Genomic DNA, 25,133 nt, shown 5'->3' on the forward strand with positions numbered 1-25,133 from the left:
CCATGCCGCAATCACAGCTAAACAAAAACCCCTGACCGATGGCCATTCAACCTCTGCTTAAAAACCTCCCAGCGAAGGAGCAGGAACACCAATAATCTCACAATATAACAGCAACAAATTGTAACAACGATGTAGCGCGCCAGCTCCACGGTGCATTTAGGGCAGGGAGCCCTCCTCCCCTCTCTCCTGAATGAGGAGGGGGCGCTGGACTTCTGCCCCCCCCCCAGCCCTACTTTCTCCGACACGAGCACCAGTACGCGCGTGTACTAGTGATGGGACCCTCGCGCCCTCATCTAAACCCCAGGAAGAGGAGGAGGCATGCGCGCTCAGCCAGCCCCGTCTGGAAGGGGGGAAAAAATCCCACGCCGCGCGCTCCTTCGCCTTAGGAGCAGTTAGTTGTGAATGGTTGAGGGTGTTTGGCCGGAGTACTCCGGGAGGGGAGGGGCGAGAGGGAAGTTGCTCGCTCTCTCTGAGTCGCGCGCGCGCTGCGAGGAGAAACCGGGAGGAAGGAGGGAGGGAGACGCCGCTCCTTCTCCCTCAGTGGCTCCAGAGACGCCTCAGCGGGGCGAGACGCGACCGTTTGCCGCCCGCCCGCGTCGAGTCTCTCTTCTCTCTCCCACCCACCACCCACCCCTTTCTGGGTTGTGTGAGGGAGGGAAATAAAGACGGAAGCGGCGGCTTGAGGAGGGGAAGGGGAGGGGGGAAACCCTCACAAGATATATATGTATATATACAAAAGCAGTTGGGCTTCGTTGAAGCGCCGCCGCCGCGCCCTCCTCCTCCCCTCAGCGACGGCGACAAAAGCCGGCTTCGCCTGAGGTGAACGAAGAAAGGCGGAGGTGGGGCTCGAGCGCCGCTGAGGGAAAAGCGGACGGTTCAGCGCAGTCAGTCGCGGCGGCGGCTCTCGCTGTTACTGCCGCCGCCGCCGAGCTCGCTCCTGCCCAAGACCGCTCGCTCGCTCGCCGCCTCAGCCGCCGCTTCCTGCTCGGCCACACGATGCCGCGGGTCGTCCCGGACCAGCGCAGCAAGTTCGAGAACGAGGAGTTCTTCAGGAAGCTGAGCCGAGAGTGCGAGGTGAGGGAGGGAGAGAGAGAGCGCGGGGCGGAAGTGGAGCAGGGAGAGCGAGGGAGAGAGAGAGACGGAGGGCGACTCCGTGCCCAGCGGGCAGCCGGCCTCTGGCGGAGTCCGCCGGCAGGGGAGAGAGCAGGGAGCGGGAGGAAGGAGACGGGCAGGCGCCGCTGCTTCTCCGCCGGAGAGGGGGGGGGGAGGGAAGGCGGCGGCGGAGAGGAAGGAGGAAACTTCGCGCCGGCGATGGCAGCGCTCTGCTGTCCTGCTGTGGAGTTTTGCTCTCAGAGAGGGGCGCGGGGTGGGTCGGTGGGTGGGAGTTTAATATCGCAGGCAGGATTTTAAAACAAACAAAAAACCAAACCCAAAACTTGGTCTTAGTTATGGGATGATGGGGGTTCCTCGTGGCATGCACACGTTGGTGCCTACTTAATCCAGATTTATCCTTCAAAGGATTGGGATCTGATAAATCGAAGAAGAAAACTTGTTGCCCAGGTCCCCTCTTTGATAACTGAGTGACCCGTTTTGCAATGGTTACCCCTCTCTAGAAGCACCCACCCACCCACTCTTTTTTTAAAGAGAAGTTACAGCCCGGTGAAAGAGGAGAGAGGTGACATTTTGATGCCAACGGCGTCGTGTGGATGCTGTGAAAAACCTGCGTGCGTGAGCGTTGTTCCCACAATAAGCACCCGTTTGGAAGCACCCTTGGGGAGAGAAGCCACTCCCCAGGCAGCCCAACGCATTATTATTGTGTCGTTTAAAATGTTTTTCTTTTTTAAAAGCCCCGTTTTCAGGATGTGCTGCCATCACAAGGTGATTTACAAGACTTAATACACACGTTAATTACACTTAATTAATTCAGTTTTTAAAGTAAATAAAAAACCTCACTTTTCAATGGCAGGAGATACTGTATTCCCAGAGCAGTTTACAAATGTCAGTGATAGAACAGTTGCTGCCCTCAGGCTTATAATCTAAAAGAAGCAATCCAAAAGTAAAAGGAATTGAAAGGGAGGAGGGGAAAAAGAAGAAAATACATGAAAGCAACTTTACTTTGGTAAAAAAGCAACATCAGCCTCCCGCCCCCAAGTAACAGTACTATTGAACCAAACACAGACTTGACTGAAAGTGTCTTCAGATTATTATTGGATTTTTTTATAGTAGTAGCAATACCTTTTCAGTATTGCCTTTTGGAGGCAGTTCCAAAGATAGAGCCAACACTGAGAAAAACCTATCTATCCCTGGTACTTTTGAGCAACCGACAACAGCAACTAGGGTTTTCCAATGATTATGTAGCAGCAATGCTGCCCCAACCCTAGAACGGTCTAGGATCACATGCTTCAGGGTGGTGTGTGGTTATTGAACCCTGTTCAGGTTGCATGGGAAAGGGTGCGCTTACTTCCAGGTAAGCAGAAGGCAGGGAAATGCAGTCCTATATCTGTTAAGGCAGAGACCTCCTATACAGCTAATACATCAGAATGGGGATTACTACCAAATAAAGATACTAAAAGTCCTTATTGGGGTTATTGTGTGTGCGCGCGCTCTCCCTAACATCACTGGGGCACCCAGACTGGCCCTTCTTATCCTCTGCTCCACACCAAAAGGAAAAAGTGACCTCTATTCTCCTGCCACCCGCTTAACAACATGTAGTGTATTATATACCCTGCTTGTTCTTCATAATTGATTAGGTGATAATAATGACTTGAATTCTGTTGCTAATATGGGTTACTAGCTACACATAAGTATGTGCTGAAAAAGAATGAGAAGTTGTTCTTTGGACAGACTGGTGTATATTATCAGATAGTGACAATGTAGTTACAACTTATTTCACATAAGCGATGTTGAACGTTTGTTGTCCAAAGCATGTAGTGAAAGAAGAAAAGGAAATCCACTGCTGTTAAGTTTCCCTGGTTTTGAGTGCAGGGGCCCTGGGGTGTGGGTATCGGCATGGAGGAGTTTAACAATTAATATGATTGTGCAGCTGCCATAGGATGCTATCTCTTTTGTACACTTTTGTCCAAGGAAAATATTTTTTTTTGGGGGGGGGAGTCCTGGATCACATGCATTTTTATGTCCCTAATCACCTTTTCACACAAATATGTGGTTAAATAGTACTTTTATGCCCCTTACAATGTATGCTTATGTTAGGTAAAATATCAAATTATAATCCTTGTGTTGATGGGTGTGGATACATGCATGTAGAACATGGCAAAACAGTAGTTATTCCCCACTGATTAATTTTGGCTAAAGATTAATAACCTTGCATAGAATGGTTGCAGTGGACATTGAGTAGCTCAAATATTTCAGACTTTTTGTTTCCCTATAGCAAATGTGCTCAGTGCTAATTAGTTGGGGATACTGACTTTTTTCATTTGAGAGGGGTATTGTTTTAAAGGAGAAAACTGGAGCGAACTCCTGTGTTGACTTATACAATACTCATTAGCCTGGGATCTTGTGAACATGTTCCATATTCAGCGGTGGAGGGACTTCCTGAATTTGGAGCACATGTGGCAGCTCTTTATTTCCCCTTTCTCATGTGCTCATAGTGTCCGTATCTGGCATTTATTGCATCAGATGCTACTAATGCCATTAAAACTAGAAGTTCAGCTTCCAATTTCTAGGCTGGAGTAGTTCACACATACAAACCCTTGAATATCTGCTGCTGTTATTTTCTCTTTTCCTTCCTTCTGCCCCAAAACTGAATGGTAAATTCTGTGCTGGATTGTGCATTCTCTTTTGTCTTGCTTTCCATTTGCTGCTGCATCTATGCATCATGATAATTCTTTATACATAAGTTCTTAACCCAAGGTACCACTGTATACATCCACATTTGCATTGTTTTCATATATATAAAATATGCAGTTCACACAGAAGTTGCAGGATCTGACTGCAGCTCTACTAATTATTGTAATCTTGTTAAAGTGCTTGGAAGTGCACCACTGCAGTTTTGTTTTTCTTTCCTTATTAGATGCAAACTAATTGTGAAATATTTAGTGCCTCTCCACCATGAGCATTCTTTACACACATGTTCGTGGTGTTGTCGAGTCAGCTGTCCTCTTTGTGCCTTCTGTCCTTTCTGTGGAGATGTTGAACTTACATGTTTAATGGTCAATACATCCTATCCCAAGTGCTGAATTTTTAGAAGAGACTTTGTTTCATTCTTTGCCTGCTGCATGAACAATGTTGACATCTCTCTCCCCAATAACATTTCCTTGCTTGTCCTTTTCCATTTCATTGTCTATGAATATTTTGCTCTTAGCACTTTTATTCAAAGGTGGGCAAATACAAAGCTGGGGATCATAGTGTGACTTTTAAAATAATGTCTGAAGATGAATTGTGTACAGAAGTATTTCTTGGGGAGGAGAGCACCCTCTTCTCAGCCTCTCTGGAAGTAGAATATTGTATTCAATTTGTATCTCTGTAGGCTTGCCCTTATCTCTTTCCTGGCATTGTAGAGAAGGCAGGATTCAGGTTTTGATTTGGCTTGTGTTTATTGCAGATTAAATACACTGGCTTCAGGGACAGACCACATGAAGAAAGACAGGCCAGGTTTCAGAATGCGTGCCGAGATGGACGGTCTGAGATAGTAAGTATATATGCATGGATCCTATACATTGGTGAAGTTTACTTATGTGTCTTCCACTCTTCTGCTCTGGTCATCTTGGAGTCACAGCTAGTCTCACCTTAAAAAAGCATAAACTGTTTAGATCCAATTTTCTTATGCTAGCAAGCCAGAATGAAATAAGTGGTCTGAGCTGCTAGGACTTACAGAAGGGGAAAACCCCTATTTTCTGTTGTCTTCAAAAATGTATGGGAATTTGGGAAGTACAGACTAGATGGCTAAAGCCTAGATCTAGACTGTAAAATGTTATTTGTTCACATATGGTCATTGTCCATGGCACTTGCAAGACCGTTGGTCATTCCATTTCAGAAAGGCTTTCATCCTGGCTGTTTGAGAGTGATTCTTACTGCTCAAGTTGAAAATAAAATTGACTAGACTTCCTTATTTCTTTAAATTGCAGGTTTATCGATTGTTTTTAGATATAAAATGCCTCAAATTACTAGGTGCTGTACAATAAATTTTGAAAAAGAGAATGCTGTACCTGCAGACTTACAATCTAATTTTAATAAAGTAGGAATTAGTGTAAAAAGTACATAGAAATAGAATATTCTGTGTGCTTAAAGGTGTCATACTCTACATTTATATACACTCACTAATGGCTATCTCAGCAGGAACATTTAAGTACTGCTGTGCATGAGTACTAAGAGCTGTTAAGAGAGAAACTCTTGTCTATCAGTATTTAGCATGCAGCTAAATACAAAAAGCTTTTTGGTGGTGGAAAACAGCAACAATCATATTTACCAATTTAGCTGTATTTTGTATTAGGTTTTACAGCTAAAAATATTCCTTTTGTGAGCTTGGTTGTAGTAAAAGCTAATTCTTCATGTTTTAAAACTATGTTATACAAGGGAGTAGGTTGCTTGCTTATATCATTGCACTGTGGAATTTTGATGTATTAAAACTGCCTAGAACTTAGTTTTACTTTACTACTTTCTTTTTTCTCTCCCCTCCCCCTCCCCTTTTAGTTTCTACTTATTTCTTCAATGAGACCTGTGTGCTCACTAGCCACTACTGGCTGATTTTGTGCAAGGTTCATTTTCTTGAATTATGGCACTTAAAATATGACATTTTTGTATCCACCATTGTCTTCAAGTGCATTGTTTTTATGTGTAATGAAATTGGTAGAGAAAGTTCCATGTTTGAAGGCTGGGATATGATAGGCAATAAGCACATGTGTTGTACTTGTTCTTCATAATAAGACAGCATACCCTTTAGGAGTTGTGGCTGCTGGGTCTGCTGCTGTGGACCTATGATTTTAAGTTCATAAATGGTCACAATTATTCTAGCTTGTGCAGTGCTACTGTTCAAACAGCAGTATGATTTTTCTTTTCAGTTTGACAGAAACATTTCCATTGCAGCTGGTTCTTATGAGCCCCATCTGTTGTAACAAAAAATGTAGATAGTTCCCTTATAGAGAAATTGCATTGATCTGAATCCTCTGATTTTTGTCCTGAACATGTTGCCTTTCTTTTTAGATCTCACATTGGATGTGTTTGGATGTTGCAATAAACCACTGCTTATTGTGATGGGGATGAGCCTAGGAAAGATCATGCACTTCCCATCCTCTTAGTGCCTCTGGTGTAGTTGCAAGGAGGAAGCTTTTGTTTCCATTTTGATTAACTGCAAGTCACCATTTTGTCAACACTCAACAAACTGTGGTTAGTCTTAACTATAGTTTGTTAGAACTAAACCAACTTCATACCAAATCTTAGTTTAGGGTTTTGGATGAGATGATAAACTGTGTGTAACCAAAAAATGAAAGTAAAAGCTGATCTCCTTATGACTGCATTGGGAGAATTGGGAGAGCTGGAGTGTTCAAACCAGAGGCTTATGTACACGTGTTCCTGTCACAATAAACCATTGTTATAGTAACATCTGGTTTATTGTGATGTCCAAATATAGCCGTTATATTATTTTAATGGTGAAAACTAACAAGTAGAAAATGCTTGACACTCATTCAGACTTAACAATTAATTAATTAAATTTCTAAACACCTTTCATCCAAGAACCACAGGGTGGATTACTATATAAAAACACAAAAAATAGATAACATAATAACCAGCAAAAAACAAACATATTTTGCTCTTGAATACCACATTGTTGGTCAAGCATGTTAAATTTTGCATAGTTCCATTAAAAAATATATATATCAGACTCTGCAAAAGCAAATAGTTAACATTCCTAGGTTTGCTGAACATTAAAATTACCTCTCAACATAAGCAGGAAGCTTTATATTTTATGATATCCTTAAAGTTCATGTGAAGCAGCCTTCTGTAACCTGGTACCCTCCAAATATTTTGAACTACAACTCAAGTCAACCCCAGTCATTATCGGCCGTAGTCGGGGTGAAGGGTGATGTAGTTGAAAAAAATCTGGAGGGTACCAGGTTGCAGAAGGCTGCATTACATCAAAATGAAACTCACTTATTTTTATAACATATCCCCAAAGCCACATAAAATTCTTCATGCGATAGCTAATGTAAAATTATACAGTAGATTAGTTTTATAATCTGCTCTAACAATATTCATAATACCTAGTACAATTGCTCATTGGTTCTCATGATAGTCATATTTATTTAAAAGTGTATTCATATACCGTATTTAATCCAAAGGTCTCAGTGTGGGCAACACAAGTTAAATAAGTTAAATGTTAGTATAATAATCTCAGTAAAAACACAATATATCAAACAATATTCAGTTCAATGACCTCCAAATGATTACATAAAAAGCTATGACTAGGCCCTGAGCGTTATTTTGTGGAAGTACTAAAGATGATAGATGATGGACCAAAGAGTGTTGCATTAATTAGGAGTGGTCACCATCACTATTATATAATAACAACTGTGACCTACTCTTGAGCAAATTCTGCCATTGCCATCAGTCAAGCTTATGCATGATACGTCTATTCAAAGCTTCCACAGAAACATAAGACAGCAACTTTAATAAGATTGTATGGGTAGATGCTCCTGCCAACCTAGCAGTTCGAAAGCACATCAAAGTGCAAGTAGATAAATAGTTACCGCTCCAGTGGGAAGGTAAACGGCGTTTCCGTGCGCTTCTCTGGTTCGCCAGAAGCGGCTTAGTCATGCTGGCCACATGACCCGGAAGCTGTATGCCGGCTCCCTTGGCCAATAAAGCGCCGCAACCCCAGAGTCGGTCATGACTGGACCTAATGGTCAGTAGTCCCTTTACCTTTATGGGTAGATGCTATTTGACTGACAGTCTTAGACTAATATTTTAATTACAATTTTGTTGTTTTAGGGATAAACATCCAGACAATATTTGGCAAAATGTTACTTATTAGCAATTTATTCAATATCTCATTCATAGTGATTCTAATGTGACATTCTTGGCATTCAAAATACCAGTATATTTACAATACAGCTCATTTGTATATGTAAGATAATTGTATCAAAGAGTATATACACTATTAAATGCTTTCATGCCACGTTTGTCCATGTCTCAAGAACCTTGAGAATCCTTGCAGGCTCCAAGCTTGTAACACATGTGCCTCATTTGGCAATCTATGTAGATTCTTGGGTGTGTTCCGATTCTGAGGCATGGCTCAATATTTAATCTAAATAATAAATAGCTTATGAACCTGATTGAAGTTACAGTAAGTGTGTCATTTTCTGTACTTGAATGAAATGATACTACATATCCTTGTGTTGAAACACTAAATTCAAATATTTAATCTTACAAGTGCGGACCTGCATCAAAATGTTGCAGTATATCCTCAGTCCTAAACAAGAATGCTTCGGTTCAAGACTCCAGCAGAGCCCCTCCTTTTTTTCTTACCACCTTGAATCTTTCCTCCACAGTACTATATAGAAATAAGGCATTCAGAGCTTATTGCCAACCCCGAGCCCAAGTGCTTTATTGGCATAGGTTTGGGGGTGAATATTATGCATGGAGAAGGATGCTTTTTAAAACAACATGGTATGCATTTCCCCCAACTCTAATGGTCACCTTTAGGATACAGGGGCTCAAATAGGCCAGAGCTCCTTCTATTTCTCTCTCACACACCCCTTAAATACTGCATGGCTCAGTCACCCTCAGTCATTGAATTAACTGATAGATTCACACAGACTACCTAGCACACCCACCTCAGCATCTTTTATGTCCCCTGGTGCAGAGATTCAATTATTTGAATTTGCTAATTAGAGGGGTTATGTTTAACAAACTGGAGATCAGGAGTGTGACCTTTTAGCATTGAAATCTGTGCCCACCTATTCTGGCAGAGATTTTAGTGTATATTAGAATGCTTCTAAAGAATTCTACTCTGTGCTCTTAATGAGCTTCCTAAAATGGATTTTGAAACTTTTTTGAAATTAGATGCCTGGTATGTAGGTCTTGATTTGATGGTATAGTAGCTATTTCACTTATTCCCTCTTTGTTGTGACCATATAATGAGGCATTATTGACTTGGTGTAGGATAGAATATTTCTGGTGGCTGTCAGTTTATTAACTTGGGACATAACTTGAAAGTTTTATCATTAATGACATTTCTATTTTCTAGCCCTGTTAACTATAGCTGAATCTTAGAAAAAATTGCAGATTTTTGACTACCTTTCTATAACAGTCTTTATTGGCTGGGATCCCTAGCCATAAATTTGAAAGGTGTTCAGTGTTTAATGAATGCTGAAATAATTAAAGAATGGCTGATACTTAAATGTGAACTTTGAATTATTATAGCAGTCAGTTCTTTAGGCATTGGGGGGTTCTTTTATCGGGTCACCACATTAGGAAAGTAGATGATGATGGAACAAAATATTAATCTCTTTTAAAAACCAAAATAGTGAATGTGTATTTTTACAAAAATCAGTGAGAAGTACACTCAAAATCAGGAATTGATTTAGTTGTGTTATTCAAAACAGTCGGGTTTTTTAGTTTAAAAAAGGCAGCAGCTGCCTATAAAGACTGGCTTCTAACAAAACTTTAAGAAATACTCTTGGCTGCTTATCTGCAGCTGCAACGTTTGAATCAAAATGTTACTTTCAGTATCTATGTTCATTTCCCATCCTACTGCTGTACTTCCTCTAGTAAGTTTGTATGGTGTACATTAATCTTGTGTGTGTTCATTTGTTGCTGGCGATGGAGACAGCTTGAGATACATTTTCTTTTCAAATGAGAATTCACAAACCTTTGCTTCACATTGTGTTTCCCTCATTATACAACTGTGCAGAGTTAAGGCTTTTTACTTATAAGTTGCACTTAAAATATAAGCACCCCTTAAAACATTCAAACCACTTAGTCAGACTTGCACTGTAAACCAGTATAGAATTTTCAGAAAGTAAAGTATTGATTATGTGTTGTATCTTATATCTGAGACAGCCAATGGCAAATGTTGTCAAAATGAAATCAGATGTTTGTAACTTAATATTTAAGAAAAATGATGAGTGCATGTTTTTTACTTTGAGCATTCTTAGTGCTGCTCAGCTTTAAAGACATAAACTGATGTAAAAATAAATTTCTGCCTGCATAATTTATGTAATGTCTTGCTCCCTGATCCTGTTTGTATTGATTTTTCTAAAAGGCTTTTGTGGCCACAGGAACCAATCTGTCTCTCCAGTTTTTTCCGGCCAGCTGGCAAGGGGAGCAACGGCAGACACCAACCCGAGAGTACGTTGACTTTGAAAGAGAAGGAGGCAAGGTAAGGACAAAAAGTATAGATTGTGGTTATACAGGTATATATCACAGTGGCTTTAAAATGTGAGCTAGAGGTTTATGATATAAAATGAACTTGTAATAATACACATTGATATTTCTTTATTTTTATGGTGGCCAGTTGTCTATTGCTTCTTTAAAACCATGCAAAACGTATATGATACTATTACCATATATGTTGTGTAAATATGGCAACAGTTTAGTGGCTCCTAAATGGATTTTGCAGTACGCCCAGGATCTCGGGAAGGGGAGAACATTTAGCACAAAGAATAGAATAAAATATTGCTACTGCTTTCTAATACAGTGGTACCTCAGGTTAAGTACTTAATTCATTCCAGAGGTCCATCTTAACCTGAAACAGTTCTTAACCTGAAGCACCACTTTAGCTAATGGGACCTCCCGCTGCTGCCGTGCTACTGGAGCACAATTTCTGTTCTCATCCTGAAGCAAAGTTCTTAACCCAAGGTAATATTTCTGGGTTAGTGGAGTCTGTAACCTGAAGCGTATGTAACCCGAGGTACCACTGTAGTTTTCATGCTTTATAATAGTATTCAAATGTGTTTCACAATTTTTAATTGATACTCTAAGGCCACCTAACATATGGTATTTTCCTAACGCAAATGTAGGAAGGTCTGTATACAAAAAACCACACCATCATGTGTAAGACATTTTTGGAATGTGTTAGCATTCAAAAATAAATTAATTAAGGTATCCTTGGTCTGTATCCTTTTTCCTAGAGATGTAAAAGTCCAGAAAGAAACTGGATTTTTTCCCCCCCTGCGGGGTTTCCCAGGCCTTCACATCTTTAGTTTTTTGTACACCTGTATGTGAAGAAAAATGTATGAATCAGCCCTTCAAAGAGCACAGTAAAACTTATGCATCTCAAACAGATAAGCAGACAATAGAAAGTTGAAGTTTTGTGTGCATTTTTATAACTCTAAAAATAGATATTGAATTGTGTGTTCGGTTTTGTCTGCAATGGTGACATGCTGGCGTATTGAAGAGTTTGGTATGGTCACATTATTCTAGATAAAATCTACACAACATGGAGTTGTTTAGATATCCTTGGGAAAGTTCTTCTCATCCTAGTCTACCTCACAAGGAAAAACCACAACATTGTACCATGCATTTTAGTATTTTGGGGTAGGAAAACTAAATTTAAAAGGTAGATGTGTTTGAATATATTTTCCATTAGTTACTGTACAACAGTGGTTGCCAACCTTTTTGGGTCTGGGACACATTTGGAATTTTGAGGAAGTGCCAAGGACACTAGTCACAAAATGATTGCCAACAGGGGTGTGGCTTAATGCACAATGGCTGCTGCCTTCAGAAGAACAGGAAAAGAAAAGAGACGGGAACATAAAATGGTTCAAATATGAAGAACACTATGCAACATTTTTTGTTAAAATCTTTGAAAAACTTCCTTCTTTTCAGGCTTTGTTAAATCTTTGATATGCTGTCTGTTGCTGGTGTGCTGCTGTAGATTAGAGATCGCAAATAAAAGATAACTGAATCCAGGAATCATTTTGAATTACTAAAGCCAGGCATGAACAGGCATGGCCACAAATAAAAAGATATACTTAATGCTGGATGGCATTAAGTAATTTTATACTATCTTTTTTGAAAGTAATTTTAGGAATGCACAGAAAATACACTCTACAAACATGAATCACCCTCGTACTTGAATGCCATTGTACATCTATTTCATTCATTCTTCCTATGTCAAGAGGCAATACAAGTTCTTTATCGATAGCTGAGTAGATTTACAACACGTGGTGTGTTCTTTTCTATTCCTGGTTCAAACTTTTTTTGTACTGTGCTGTTTTGTTTCTGCTTTGTCTTAATGATGACATTTATTTTAATTCTGTGCATTGTCCTGATCATGTTTGTAAAGGGCAGCCTAAAAATCTTTGAAATAACACAAATGAATTTCCTTCAAGTTTTGCCTAAAATGAAGTTTAAATAGTGAATATAGGGCTTTCCACATCAGAGGAATTTTGAGGGAAGCAAAGCATTTAAATAATAGCAAAATATATTGAGGAGGAAGTCCTGCACATTTCATCACAAAGGATTAAAAGAATGCTTACTTTATGTTGCAAACTGGCAAATTTTAACTTCAAGTACAGAAAAATATACATATTGACTTGAGGGCCTTCTGGCGGTTCCCTCATTGTGAGAAGTAAGGTTACAGGGAACCAGGCAGAGGGCCTTCTCGGTAGTGGCGCCTGCCCTATGGAACGCCCTCCCAGCAGATGTCAAAGCAATAAACAACTATTTTACTTTTAAAAGACAACTGAAGGCAGCCTTCTTTAGGGAAGTTTTTAATGTCTGATGCTGTACTGTTTTTAATATTCAGTTGGAAGCCACCCAGAATGGCTGGGGAAACCCAGCCAGATGGGCGGGGTATAAATAAATTATGATGATGATGATGATGATGATGATGAATACTATTTAATATGTAGTTATTGTCTGAGTATATAGTTGGATAAATAAAAGTACTGAAGCAACAGAAGCTTATTGTTGGAGGCTGAACTGGATGGAGCAGTGTTCTGATCTAGTATGTCTGCTCTTCCATACATCCTTCTCTCTATATGAATATATGAATATTTATGGCTCCTGGCTCTCTACATGGCTGTTGGACTGGTACAGGCTATGTATCTTGTACAGCAGGCTTCCCCAAAATGAGCACAGAACAGTCTTGGAAGCAAAGGTACCTGTATTTTCTGTGACACACCCATACTACTGGTTGTGCAAGTCATGTGAAAATACAGTTTTGGTATGAAGAGGTATTGTGGTTTGTATCCTGAAATACTAAAACTGATAGATCTGGCTAGATGTACTGGCAGTTATGTGAGGATATAAGTGATAAGTCCTTGAGAAAGGAAGTGAGAGATTACCACTTTCTTGAAGTTTAACTCCTACTGCATTTCACTCATGGTGGTAAGGCAGTTCAATTCAGTTTTGTTCCTAGTAGTACTCTCTTGTTTGTATGTGTTATTCATCATCATCCCCAACCCACAATTGAATGCATATAGCATAAAAGACAAACAGGCAGCTGAGCTTGTGGAATAACCAATAACACAATGGCCAATGCAGTCGTACCTTGGATCTCAAACGCCTTGGCTCCCAAACAAATCAGCTCCTATTTTTCCGGTTTTTGAATGGTTTCGGGAGTCGAACGGACTCCTGGAACTTATTCTGTTCAAGAACCAAGGTACCACTGTACAAGCAAACTTTGGCATAAGGAGGACATGAAGAGTTCTAGAGAATGCATTTTTTTGCTTCTGGCCTCCTTTCCTAAAACTTGTATTTTTTGTGATTCTCGAAGCACTGCTTTCAGACTCATCTTTAAGGTTCTTGCATTAGGTTTTAATACAAACTTATTGTAAAAAGCCTACAAGTAAATGCAATTTTAGTAGATAAAAATATTCTGCTATCCAGTTTTCTGGATGTATATCATTACTTCAAAGTGCCTGTGTTTAATGTATCCTTCAACATTGGGAAATGGCATTAGGGCAGCTTCGAAGAACATTCAGCAAAGCAGGGGCAAGGAATGTGGGAAATGAGGCAAGGAAGGGATCTAGCTAAGGTTAAGAAGAAAGAGAATGCATAGTCACTTGCATTTTCCTTCCAGAAAAGCAAGAGGCATTATTGCAGTTCAGTAGCACATTCAAGCCATACAAAAGCAGTCAAGGGGAGTGTGGCCTTTGCGAGGCAGGTGTATCCTATGGAGTCTCCCAATGGCCAAATAGAGAATCCTGGAGGGCCACATTTGGCTCCAGGACCTGAGTTATAACATGTCTGAAAAAGAGTGGCATTGAGCAGCCTCTAGGACTGATTCCAAAGAGCTGAATATGCAGGGGGTGCCATGCCCACCCAGTTACAAGAAAAATGTATCCTATAACTTTCCCCTGAATATGAAAAAGCTTTTTGCAAAGCTTATGGGTCATTCTGAGTCATGTCCATTAAGTGTCATGATACAGGGCTAAAGCCAAGTCACAGGTACATTTCACCCTCTCAAAATTAATTCCCGTAAGGTGATCTTACTCTTGCTACAAGAGGGACAAACTTTGTACTTTTCAGGAAATGCAAAAACAGAGTAAGGTAAAAGTAAAGGGACCCCTGACCATTAGGTCCAGTCGTGACCGACTCTGGGGTTGCGGCACTCATCTTGCTTTATTGGCTGAGGGAGCTGGCGTACAGCTTACAGGTCATGTGGCCAGCATGACTAAGCCGCTTCTGGCGAACCAGAGCAGTGCACGGAAACGCCGTTTACCTTCCCACCGGAGCGGTACCTATTTATCTACTTGCACTTTGATGTGCTTTTGAACTGCTAGGTTGGCAGGAGCAGGGACCGAGCAATGGGAGATCACCCCATCGCGGGGATTCAAACTGCCGACCTTCTGATTGGCAAGTCCTAGGCTCTGTGGTTTAACCCACAGCGCCACCTGCGTCCCAAAAACAGAGTAGTTGGATTTAATTAAGCCAAGATATACTTGCCAGCTGACTCTAGTCATTCACTGGAGATGATTTGATTAATGGCTGAATTATAGGTGTTGCGTGCATTAGATATGGCACTAGATTCCGGAATTAATTAGGGCAATTGCAGTCTCCTCCTTGTGGCAGGCATGTGCTTGAACCAGCACTAACTCACACAATAGGAACTTTCCCTGATTCACCACAATGACACACTCAGAGCAAAGCCAGTTCTCTCACACAGCTTCAGGACATGCACAGAGTTCCAGCTGTTCCAACCTACTTGTCAATACAATTCAGACTCTTAACTCTTTGGCTTCCCAAGTTAATAGTTAATGTATTTGTACAAGAAGATGCAGACATGCTGCCTTGGAAGGGTGAAGTTGTGTGTTATATAATTACACTATTCCTTTTAGCTCTCTGTAGCCTTACACTTTATGCCCATTATGATCAGGTTCTGGAAACTTTCAGCTATGGCTTCATTAAATGTGCAGGTACCAAAACATGGATAAGGCAAGAAAACATCCTCCTTTCTTCTCACTCAGTCCTTCAGTTATCCTCTACCCCACTAGTTCTATTGCTTTAAAAATGTTGCCATGGTTTGCTATTGGGTGGGGGATAATTTCAACACCTCATTCAGTATTTCAAAGGTCCTGTGTTTTCCCTAGCTTCCCCTCCATTTCCCCCTATGTAGAATGAATATTAACTCTTTGGGAACAGGAGATAGCTTATCTGCTCATGATTGCTGTTATTCGGCATGAGAGAAAATCTATAAATCCAAATAGATATGTGGCAACAGTCTTTGGAAAGCTGAACTGTGGAAAATCCAGGAAAGGAAATGGAGTTTGATGTTACTCTTGGCAATTTCACTTTACATATGTGCCCTAAATCCATTTTTTTCTTGATAAGCTGGCAAGTAGGTGCTTATTGGGAGACTGCTGTGTGCTTGGTGGTAAAATGATTTCTGCTTGAAGGAACACGATGTTCTGAAACTGTTTATCTTTCCTTTTAAAGAGAAGATGCTGTAACAATAGTGTTTTCCTTCGAGGAATCCCTTTGCTGTCTTTTCACTAAAGAAAACCTACTTAATCTTCCATTCTTAGTAGTCAAAATGTCTCCTCTTGAGTGACATTATTCCAGAGCTGTGTAGAACATTGGCTATTCCTGCGTGGTTTGTTGTCCAGATGTATGGCAGAATGCCAGCTGGCAATCATGGTGGTCTTGCCATGAATAAGTGCTTCAGGGAAAACATTGCAATTCATCTGCAGACTTCTATTCATTCATTCTTCCTACCTACCTCACTGAGTTACGCTACTTCATTTATTTATAGATTAGAGAAAGCAATTTTAATAGGTTTTAATTACAATTCTATGTTACACCACTTTTACAGACTGAAAAATCAAATGCATTTCCTTGCTAGTTTCTATATTGAAAGCATTTGTTGTAGTGGTCAACACAACATTACAAATCCCTTCTGGCTGTCTCTGTCAGTGTTATACATACAGCCGGGTGTATTTCTTATAGTTTTAAATCATGATGTTGGAGGCTTTTGAGTTCCTTTTGTCTAGCAGCACTTCTTTTCTAAAAAAATGTTTAGGGGTGCTCTCATTTTCCTACTCATATTGAAATACTGCCCCTCAATGAGGCCAAATTTAGATTCACAAAATGTTTAGGGGTATGTGTACCCCTGCATCTCCATCCCCCAGAAAATGCACTGGATACCTCTATTTGGCTATTTGGCTTTTTCCTTTTCCTTTTTGTAACTTCTCTGTGCTGACTCCAGTATGGCAGCATGCTTCATCTAATAGTATAAATTAAACATGGAAACTTTTGGCATCACACAATAGGGTACTTTTCCAGTAATGATACTGATCCTAATGTATCTCAACATAAAACAATTATAATTATTCCAAGAAGCTTCAGTTCTGTCAAAGCTATCAACTCCAGCTTATTAAATAATAAAATTAATCATTTTGAAAGGCAGTATTAACAATATATTTTCTCTTGCTTAACATCAGCCACCAACTGACCATCTAGTAATCAATATGTTTGATCATATAGTTATGCTTTGGAAGTATTTTTCCTGTTAATTTGATATTTCATTTTAATAATTCAAATAAAATAAAGGAATGCTTTTCTCTATTGTACAAATGTCATCAGTATTTAATACATACAAACTTCCTTATTTGTGAAGAATTAAAAACACCACCCAGCCTATTAAGCACTGGAACAGAGAGTTGGAATAAATAGACAATTCCCCCAACAGAGAGACGAAGAAAGTAGTGTCCCTCAAGGATCAGTGTTGGAAGCTCTGATTTTTAACTTGTTTGGTAAATGATCTACAATTAGGGGTAAGCAGGAAGCTGGCAACATTTGTTGATGGTACTGAATAGTTCAGCGTCATTAAAAAGGGACTGTAAAAAAACTCCAAAAGACTTCTCCAAACTGAGTGAATAGACTGTAAAATGGCAAATCCAATTTAATATAAACAAGTATAAATAGTGCATGTAGGCAAAAAAAAATCTTAATTTGACATATGCATTCATGGGGTCTGACCAGGAATTAGACCTTGAAGTTGTAATACTGTAGGTGCTTCAAGGAGCATGTTGACCCAGCATGCAGCTGTGAACAAGGAAAATTACATGCAAGAGATCATTAGGAACTGAATGGGGGGGGGGGACTGCCATTATACATTTAATTCGTTCTGGAGGTCCATTCTTAACCTGAAACTGTTCTTAACCTGGGGTACCACTTTAGCTAATGGGGCCTTCCGCTGCCGCTGCGCTGCTGCCACGAGATTTCTGTTCTCATCCTGAAGCAAAATTCTTAACCTGAGGTACTATTTCTGGGTTAGCGGAGTCTGTAACCTGAAGCATCTGTAACCTGAAGCGTTTGTAACCTGAGGTACCACTGTACAAATGTATGGTGTGACTGGATTTGGAATACTGTGTACAGTTTTGGTCAGCACACCTCAAAATGGATATTGTAGAATTGGTAAGTGTTCCAAAAAGGGCAATAAAAAATATCAAGATAAAAGAGGGACTCCCTTGTGAGGAAAGGTTACAGAATAGGGAGCTTTTTAAGTTAGAGAAAAAGTGAGTAAGCAGTAATGGTATAGAAGTGTACAGTACAATCATTTCTTGTATGCAGGTAATATTCCAGGAATGGCGTGTATATGCAAAAATGTTTATGCCTGAACAATCCCTTGGAACTGTCCCAATGTAACAATCTTTGCCTTCCAAGCCTTATTTACTGAGCTCTGGGATGTTTTTTCCCCGCGAGAGCAGCCCAGAGCCCACTTGAGAATACAGTGGTGCCTCGCAAGACGAAATTAATTCGTTCCGCAAGTCTCTTCGTCTTGCGGTTTTTTCGTCTTGCGATGCACGGTTTCCCATAGGAATGCATTGAAAATCAATTAATGCGTTCCTAGGGAAACCGACTTCAGACCAGGTCCGGGGACAGTCTGTCCCCGGACCTCTTCTGAAGGCTGGGGGGGGGGGACAAGGGCTTTTCTTCCCACCCCCAGCATTTTAAAAAACCCTGGGACAGCGGAGTCCTCCGCTGTCCGGGGTGATCTTAAAATGCTGGCGGGGATTTAAAAGCCCCTGGGAAGGCAGGCAGGGGGGACAAAGACTTTCGCCCCCTGCCCGCCTTCAGAAGGTGCGTTCCGAAGTGGGGCGGATGGGGCAGCTGTTCCCGCCCCCCCTCCCCCCTTCGGAACAGCGTTCCGAAGTGGGGCGGATGGGGCAGCTGTTCCCGCCCCCCCTCCCCCCTTCGGAACAGCGTTCCGAAGTGGGGCGGATGGGGCAGCTGTTCCCGCCCCCCCTCCCCCCTTCGGAACAGCGTTCCGAAGTGGGGCGGATGGGGCAGCTGTTCCCGCCCCCCTCCCCCCTTCGGAACAGCGTTCCGAAGTGGGGCGGATGGGGCAGCTGTTCCCGCCCCCCTCCCCCCTTCGGAACAGCGTTCCGAAGTGGGGCGGATGGGGCAGCTGTTCCCGCCCCCCCTCCCCCCTTCGGAACAGCGTTCCGAAGTGGGGCGGATGGGGCAGCTGTTCCCGCCCCCCCTCCCCACTTCGGAACAGCGTTCCGAAGTGGGGCGGCTGGGGCAATTGTTCCCGCCCCCCCTCCCCACTTCGGAACAGCGTTCCGAAGTGGGGCGGCTGGGGCAGATGTTCCCGCCCCCCGCTTCGGAACAGCGTTTTAAAATGCTGGGGGTCGGCAGCGAACGCTCCCGACCCCCAGCATTTTAAAATCTCCCCGGGACAGGGGGAGATTTTAAAATGCTGGGGGTCGGCAGCGCTTCGCTCCCGACCCCCAGCATTTTAAGATCTCCCCGGGACACGGGGAGATTTTAAAATGCTGGGGGTCGGCAGCGAACGCTTCGCTCCCGCCCGCCAGCATTTTAAGATCGCCGGGGCAGGCGGGGGGAAGGCAGGCGGGGGGGGAGCAAAGACTTTTGCCCCCCGCCGGCCTTCAGAAGAGGTCCTCTTCTGAAGGCCGGCTGTGGGCGAAAGTCTTTGCTCCCGACCACCAGCATTTCCCTATGGGCTTTTGTCTTGCGATGCAAGCCCATAGGGAAATTCGTCTTGCGAAGCGCCTCCAAAACAGAAAACCCTTTCGTCTTGCGGGTTTTCCGTCTTGCGAGGCATTCGTCTTGCGGGGTACCACTGTATCCCAGACTCCCAGAGCCCAGTAAGCAAGTCTGAGAGTTTAAAAGCTTTTTCCATGTTGAGAAAACCTGACACAAAATGAGCTTTTAAGCTCTCCAGTTTGCATGCAATTTGTGGGATTTCAACTATGCAAGGTTGAAAATTGTTCAAGCAAACTGCGCACAAGATGTGATTGTACTGTATACATTTACTCGTATGGAGAAAGTGGATGAAGAAAAGTTTTTCTCCCTCTGCACTAAAATTCATGGACACCCAATGAAGCTGAAGATTCAGGACACACAAAAGAAAGTTCTGTTTAATGCAGTGAAGGAGACAGTTTTGGCAACTAACCTGGATGGCTTTAAAAGAAGATATTTGATGGAAGACCAGGCTATCAGTGGCTAGTAGCCATAACATAAAGCCTATGTTCTTGCTCCAGAGTCAGAAGCAGTAAGCTTCTGAATAACAGTTGCTGAAAACCACAGGAGGGGGAGAGTTCTCTTGTGCTCATCTCATGCTTGCTGGCTTCCTATAGGCATATGGTTGACCACTGTGAGAAAAGGAAGCTGGACTGGATGGATCATTAGCTTGATCCAGTAGGCTGTTCTTAGATTCTTAAATACCATCTCCCAAGGGCTTAGGGTGGTATCGATGGGATTGTTTATTTTTCAACAAACATGTGACAGAGTTTAGGAGGATTATGACTTGCCCAAGGTCCTGGCACTAGAAAATGTTCCTAGTATTTGAATTAGGGGGTGAGTGTCTCCTTGTGTCTGTGCTGATATTATGGGAAATGATCTTATGTTCTGCTATTGTGAAGCCAAGTAGAGAACTGGGCTTATAATTAGAAAGGATTTGTTGTAATCTTCTGATAATCCTTTAAAAGGGAATCATGATTTAGTGGCCTCTGGCAAGAAAATTCAGAGTGGAAATTACTTTTGAAATCAGGGTGTTAACTTCATTTCCTTACCTAGCCCCTAATAAGATTCTAATACAGTACAACTGTCCTTGAAATAAATGCCAGTTCCTTACATGCTACTATGTTCAGATTCATTGTTTGCTTGCTTCCTGAGAAAGTGGTCTGTTGCCCCCAAAGGCTAATGTCTCAAACTCATCAGTATGTTAAAACCATGAAATTCATTTATACTAAATGCTCTTATTTTAGCTGAGATTCCCCACCCCCCATGGCTGCAAAATAGAGTTACTCTATAATCTAAAGCTACCCTTTCAATCTAATAGTTGGGTCACTATTGATAAATTAAGCTAGGTAATGAATTTTTCTTCTCTACTGTGGATAAAATATACCCTAGTCCTTCCAAAGTGTAATATGCTTGAGGGACCTTGTGGGATATCCAGTATTACTCATGCTTAGAGTAGACATATTAATATCAGTGGACTTAAGTAAATTACATTCATTAATTTCAGTCGATCTGCTGAGTAGGACTTAGTTGTATATCACTTCTTATATTCTATAAAGTATTATGAAGTATATTATTATATTGTAAACTTGTTGACAGATATATTTCCCAGTCTGTTTCTGTATTGGAGCTGTTGTTAATATGTTTTAATTGTTTTATTGCTTGTGTGTTTGGTGTCTAGGAAACTTTGGGGTGATGGGCAGGATAGAAATTCAATAAATAATCACTTGTTGGTTCACTTGACATGTTTATAAATTATTTGTGCATAAATTTATTATGAAGTGTCTAAAATGGTTATGTGATGAATAAGGGAGTATTAAAAACTCTACTTAAAAGGCTTGTTGTAAGAGGTAGGTCTTCAGTAGGCTCCAAAAAACAACAGAGATTAAGCCTGTCCAATATTTAATGGGAAGGGTTTCCAGTTCTTATATCATGCAGAATGGTCCTCCTGATAATATGATATCTTCAGGATGTCCTTTCTTGCAGAGCATAGTGATTGATTGAGTATATCAATATGAGACTAAATTTTACATATTCTGATCTCAAACCATATAGGGCTTTATACATCAGAATGATACCTTGAACTTAGCCTGGCAGCTAACTGGCAGCCAGTTTAATACTTTTCAACAGCAACATAACATGGTGATAGCCAGCCCCAGTGACTGCAACTGGTGTGGGTCCAGTTGCGACCATGTGGAGATCTCTCTAGAGCTTATTTGTTGCATTTTTATCTCACCTTTTTCTCAAAGGAATACATGGTTCACCCCCCTCCTCAGTTAATGCCTACAACAACCCTGTGAGGTAGGTTCAGATGCTGTGACTGGCCCAAGGTGAGCTTCATGATTGAGTGGGGATTTGAACCCTGATCTCCCAAGTCCTAGTCCATCACACTAACCACTACACCACACTGGCTTCCTATAATACTACTGGTATGGGTGACATTTAGTAAAACTACATCATTTGAGTATTTGGTTACTGGTATTCGGTTACTGGTATGATTCAGGGGCAGGTGGTATCAACCTTGTAACTTAATTACTGCTTTACAGGCAGACGGGCAGTTCACTATGTGCTTATGAATAGGGAAAGTTGCATGTGATGAGAATTGGGCAGTGACTCACATGTGAGTGCCTTCTACAAGAATGCATGATGGGCATGTTTGCTGGGAATATGATTGAAAACAAATTTCAGTGCAGTGGTATGTTCTTGGCTTTCTGTTTCTGTGTGGTGACTGTTAGTATGCTGACTCACTAACTGATGGGTGGTAACTGGTGAACTACATACAATCTGACTTAGAAATGATTCAGTTGTCTTCCTGAAAACACTTCTGTGGTAACACTGCTATCTTGTGCCAGTGTTTTCATGTACACATTTGCTTGTTCCTTCCCACATTGATATTTCCAGTTGTAACTTATATATCCTTGATAAGATAAGGTGTTCATCATTCTTTATGAGGATTTCCTCACATTCTTCCTAAATTGACTAGCTAAATTATTGGGGCGGAGTCTGATTTGAAAAAATTCTAATCAAGGCTTCTTTGTAATTTAGATCTGTTTATGATCATAATCATGAGTAAATACTGTTGCCAATGCCATTAATTAAATCTCATCATCATTAAGTACCATTTATTTTCCTTCTTTTGAATTTTGTAATCACTCCTTTTATTGTGGATTATCTGCAATCCATGCAATGGGAGATTTGGGTGGATTTAACCTAGAGTTAACGTCATCTCAATTCTTTAGGAACTTAGATATTAAGGTGTCTTCATTGATTAACAGACTTAAGCACCTATCAGCATATTTGCAAGAGTGTCCTCAGATGTAGCTGATGAAGAATGAATTGTTAAAACAACTTTGTACCAAGTTGTTTTTACCCTGAAAAAAACACATTTTCATTGGCTAATTATTTTTGAGACATTTCAAAACTACTCCCTCATTTTGACAGCAACTGTTGGGCAATGGCTTATAGTGATTTGGATGTGTGTTCAGGTAACTTTATTTGATAGCTAGTTTATTTTCAAAGATTAAATTGGCATGGTGAGTGATATGACAGCTGCAAACCAAAAATAGTCTTAGAAATGGAGAGGAAACAGTTTTTATCTTAAAAAAGGAAATGTGGTCAAACGGCTTCAGCAATAACAGCAGACAGTTTTGCTTCTTACAAAATGTGCCCCCTACTTTCCCTGACAGAGGAAATTACAATAACATGATTTAAAGGGATGTTTGGAGGAAGAAAAAGTCAGAGCAAGGGTTCACTAGAGGTGGTTTATGCACTTGCTACAACTGGCAAGAAAGTTACAGGAATTTCAAGTTGAGGAGGGATCACTGTAGGGATGGGCAAAATATTATTCTACAAGTTTAAGAGACACACATTCTAGTTTGTAGCAATATTATCAGGCTAAAACAATCAGAAAATATGTGTCCTTCAGACACAAAAATGCAATGGACTGTATGTAAAAGCATCAAATAAAATAAAACAGGAGCATGGAAAATCATGGAATTTAAAAGACATCAAGACATCTACAGTTCTCAAATATCTGCAGCCAGATGAATTTCTGATATTTGGCTGCTGAAAATGCAAACTCAGCCATGGACTTTATAATACGGACTCTAATTGCAATTTTTAGGGCTTGCCTTGCCTCTCTTATTGTTATTACTGTTATTACTATTACTCTGTTGTTGTGGATCGAGGGCCCCGACCCCGCTAAGTGAAATAAATACACATGGACACGTGGTATAAGGTTAATGGGCAAGAAAAGGCCACAACTTTATTGATTACAGCAGTGAAAAGGTATTGGCTTAGGCATTGGATGACTATAGGTGGTGGGTTTATTCAACAGTAGGTGGAGCCTGTTGATGCTCATCCAACTATAGGCTCACCCCCTGATGTCACCGAGGGTCGTGCCATGGCCTCCCGCCAAGCAGGCATCAGACGGAATACACGACCGCCAGATTCCTTTAACGGAATAACCCACGGTAGATAGCATAGGCGATGGCCACACCTAGCCCTTGACACAGCACAACACATGAATCCAATGCCTAACCTACCCACCAATACCACAAAGGTTGTGACGACTACAAGGTAGGCGAAAAAACCAAAAAGCCTAATGCCAAATGGAAAAATTCCTACCAGGCCCCCCAGACAACCGGGGCAACCAACCTAAGGTCCATAGCAAGGCCAAAAACCTAGACCCTGAGCTAAATGGGAGTGGAGGGTGGGTGACTCGCTGCAGGACGACGAGGACTGAGGGAAGGTGAAGGTAAGGAGGGGCAGGGGCTAAGGCCCCTGCCAGGGCGGAGTCCGGGCTCCCGCCCACAACCACTCCCCTCTCTTGCAGGGAGGAGAGTCTTTGTTATATCATGGCACACACTTTTCTTTATCTGAAACCTATTAATCTCCCTCTTTTGCATGTGTTTTCTCTTTTCACCATAGTCAGTACAGTGGACACTCGGGTTGCGAACATGATCCGTGCAGGAAGCATGTTTGCAACCTGCAGTGCCACTTCTGCACACTCGCATTTGCATGCACAAAGCGCGATTTAGCGCTTATGCGCAAGTTCCGGTACTTCCGGGTTTGGCACAGTGTGCAACCCGAAGCATCTGTAACCTGAGGTATGACTGTAGCTCTGTCTGTTACTCCGTTCCTTTATTTCTTGTGTCAAATGTATTTAATTTCCCCTCCTCTTGTTCTTCAGGCTCTCTGTTCTATCTTCCCATTTGTTCTTCTTTTTCATCACTGAGTTCAGCAGACACCACACACACAAAGCAATTTATCTGTTTTACTTTCTCCAAGGAGTTCAAGGTGTCATACATGGTTCTCCTCCCCATTCAGTCTTCACAGCAACTTGTGAGTGTAGGTTCAACTGATAGATAGTGGCTGGCCACGGTTCCCTGTGATTTTTATTACCCAGTGGGGATTTGAACCCAGGGCCTAGTCCAACACACTAACCACTACATAACTAGTGGCTTACTGATGTTGTTGCTGTTTGCAGCATGGACAGTTGACTGAAATAGTTTAGAACTGATAGCAACTCCACCACTTGTCTCTGGATCCACAGAGGGGGATAATTTGTACACCATTTAACAAATGAATTGTCCCATTTTCCTCCCTTCCCTATAGCTGTTGATCCCATGTATGCTGCAGGTGTTTTCATGTAGAGGTGGGGAAGGAGTGCAGGTATGGTTATTCAGAAGTATTAGTAGCATAATAATCTGATAATAACATGATTATCAGCATGCTTCACT

At 41.5% G+C, this 25,133-nt stretch overlaps 1 protein-coding gene across 4 annotated transcripts in view; it reads left to right on the forward strand.

Annotated features, from left to right (window-relative positions):
• Positions 1-392: 392 nt before the first annotated feature.
• The window catches only part of CBFB (core-binding factor subunit beta), a 40,896-nt gene continuing 16,155 nt past the window's right edge, over positions 393-25,133 (forward strand). Inside the window, exons 1-3 of one of the 4 annotated variants that reach the window (XM_081200883.1) lie at positions 393-1,074; positions 4,562-4,648; positions 10,220-10,336. In XM_081200883.1, coding sequence (XP_081057009.1) covers positions 997-1,074; positions 4,562-4,648; positions 10,220-10,336 — 282 coding nt within the window. In that variant the 5' untranslated portion in view covers positions 393-996. The remainder of the gene's footprint in view (positions 1,075-4,561; positions 4,649-10,219; positions 10,337-25,133) is intronic. The other 3 variants (XM_081200881.1, XM_081200882.1, XM_081200880.1) reach the window with 3 other exon arrangements.

The sequence above is a fragment of the Podarcis bocagei genome (assembly GCF_964188305.1).
Source record: "Podarcis bocagei genome assembly, chromosome: 7".
Classification (NCBI taxonomy): Eukaryota; Metazoa; Chordata; class Lepidosauria; order Squamata; family Lacertidae; genus Podarcis; species Podarcis bocagei.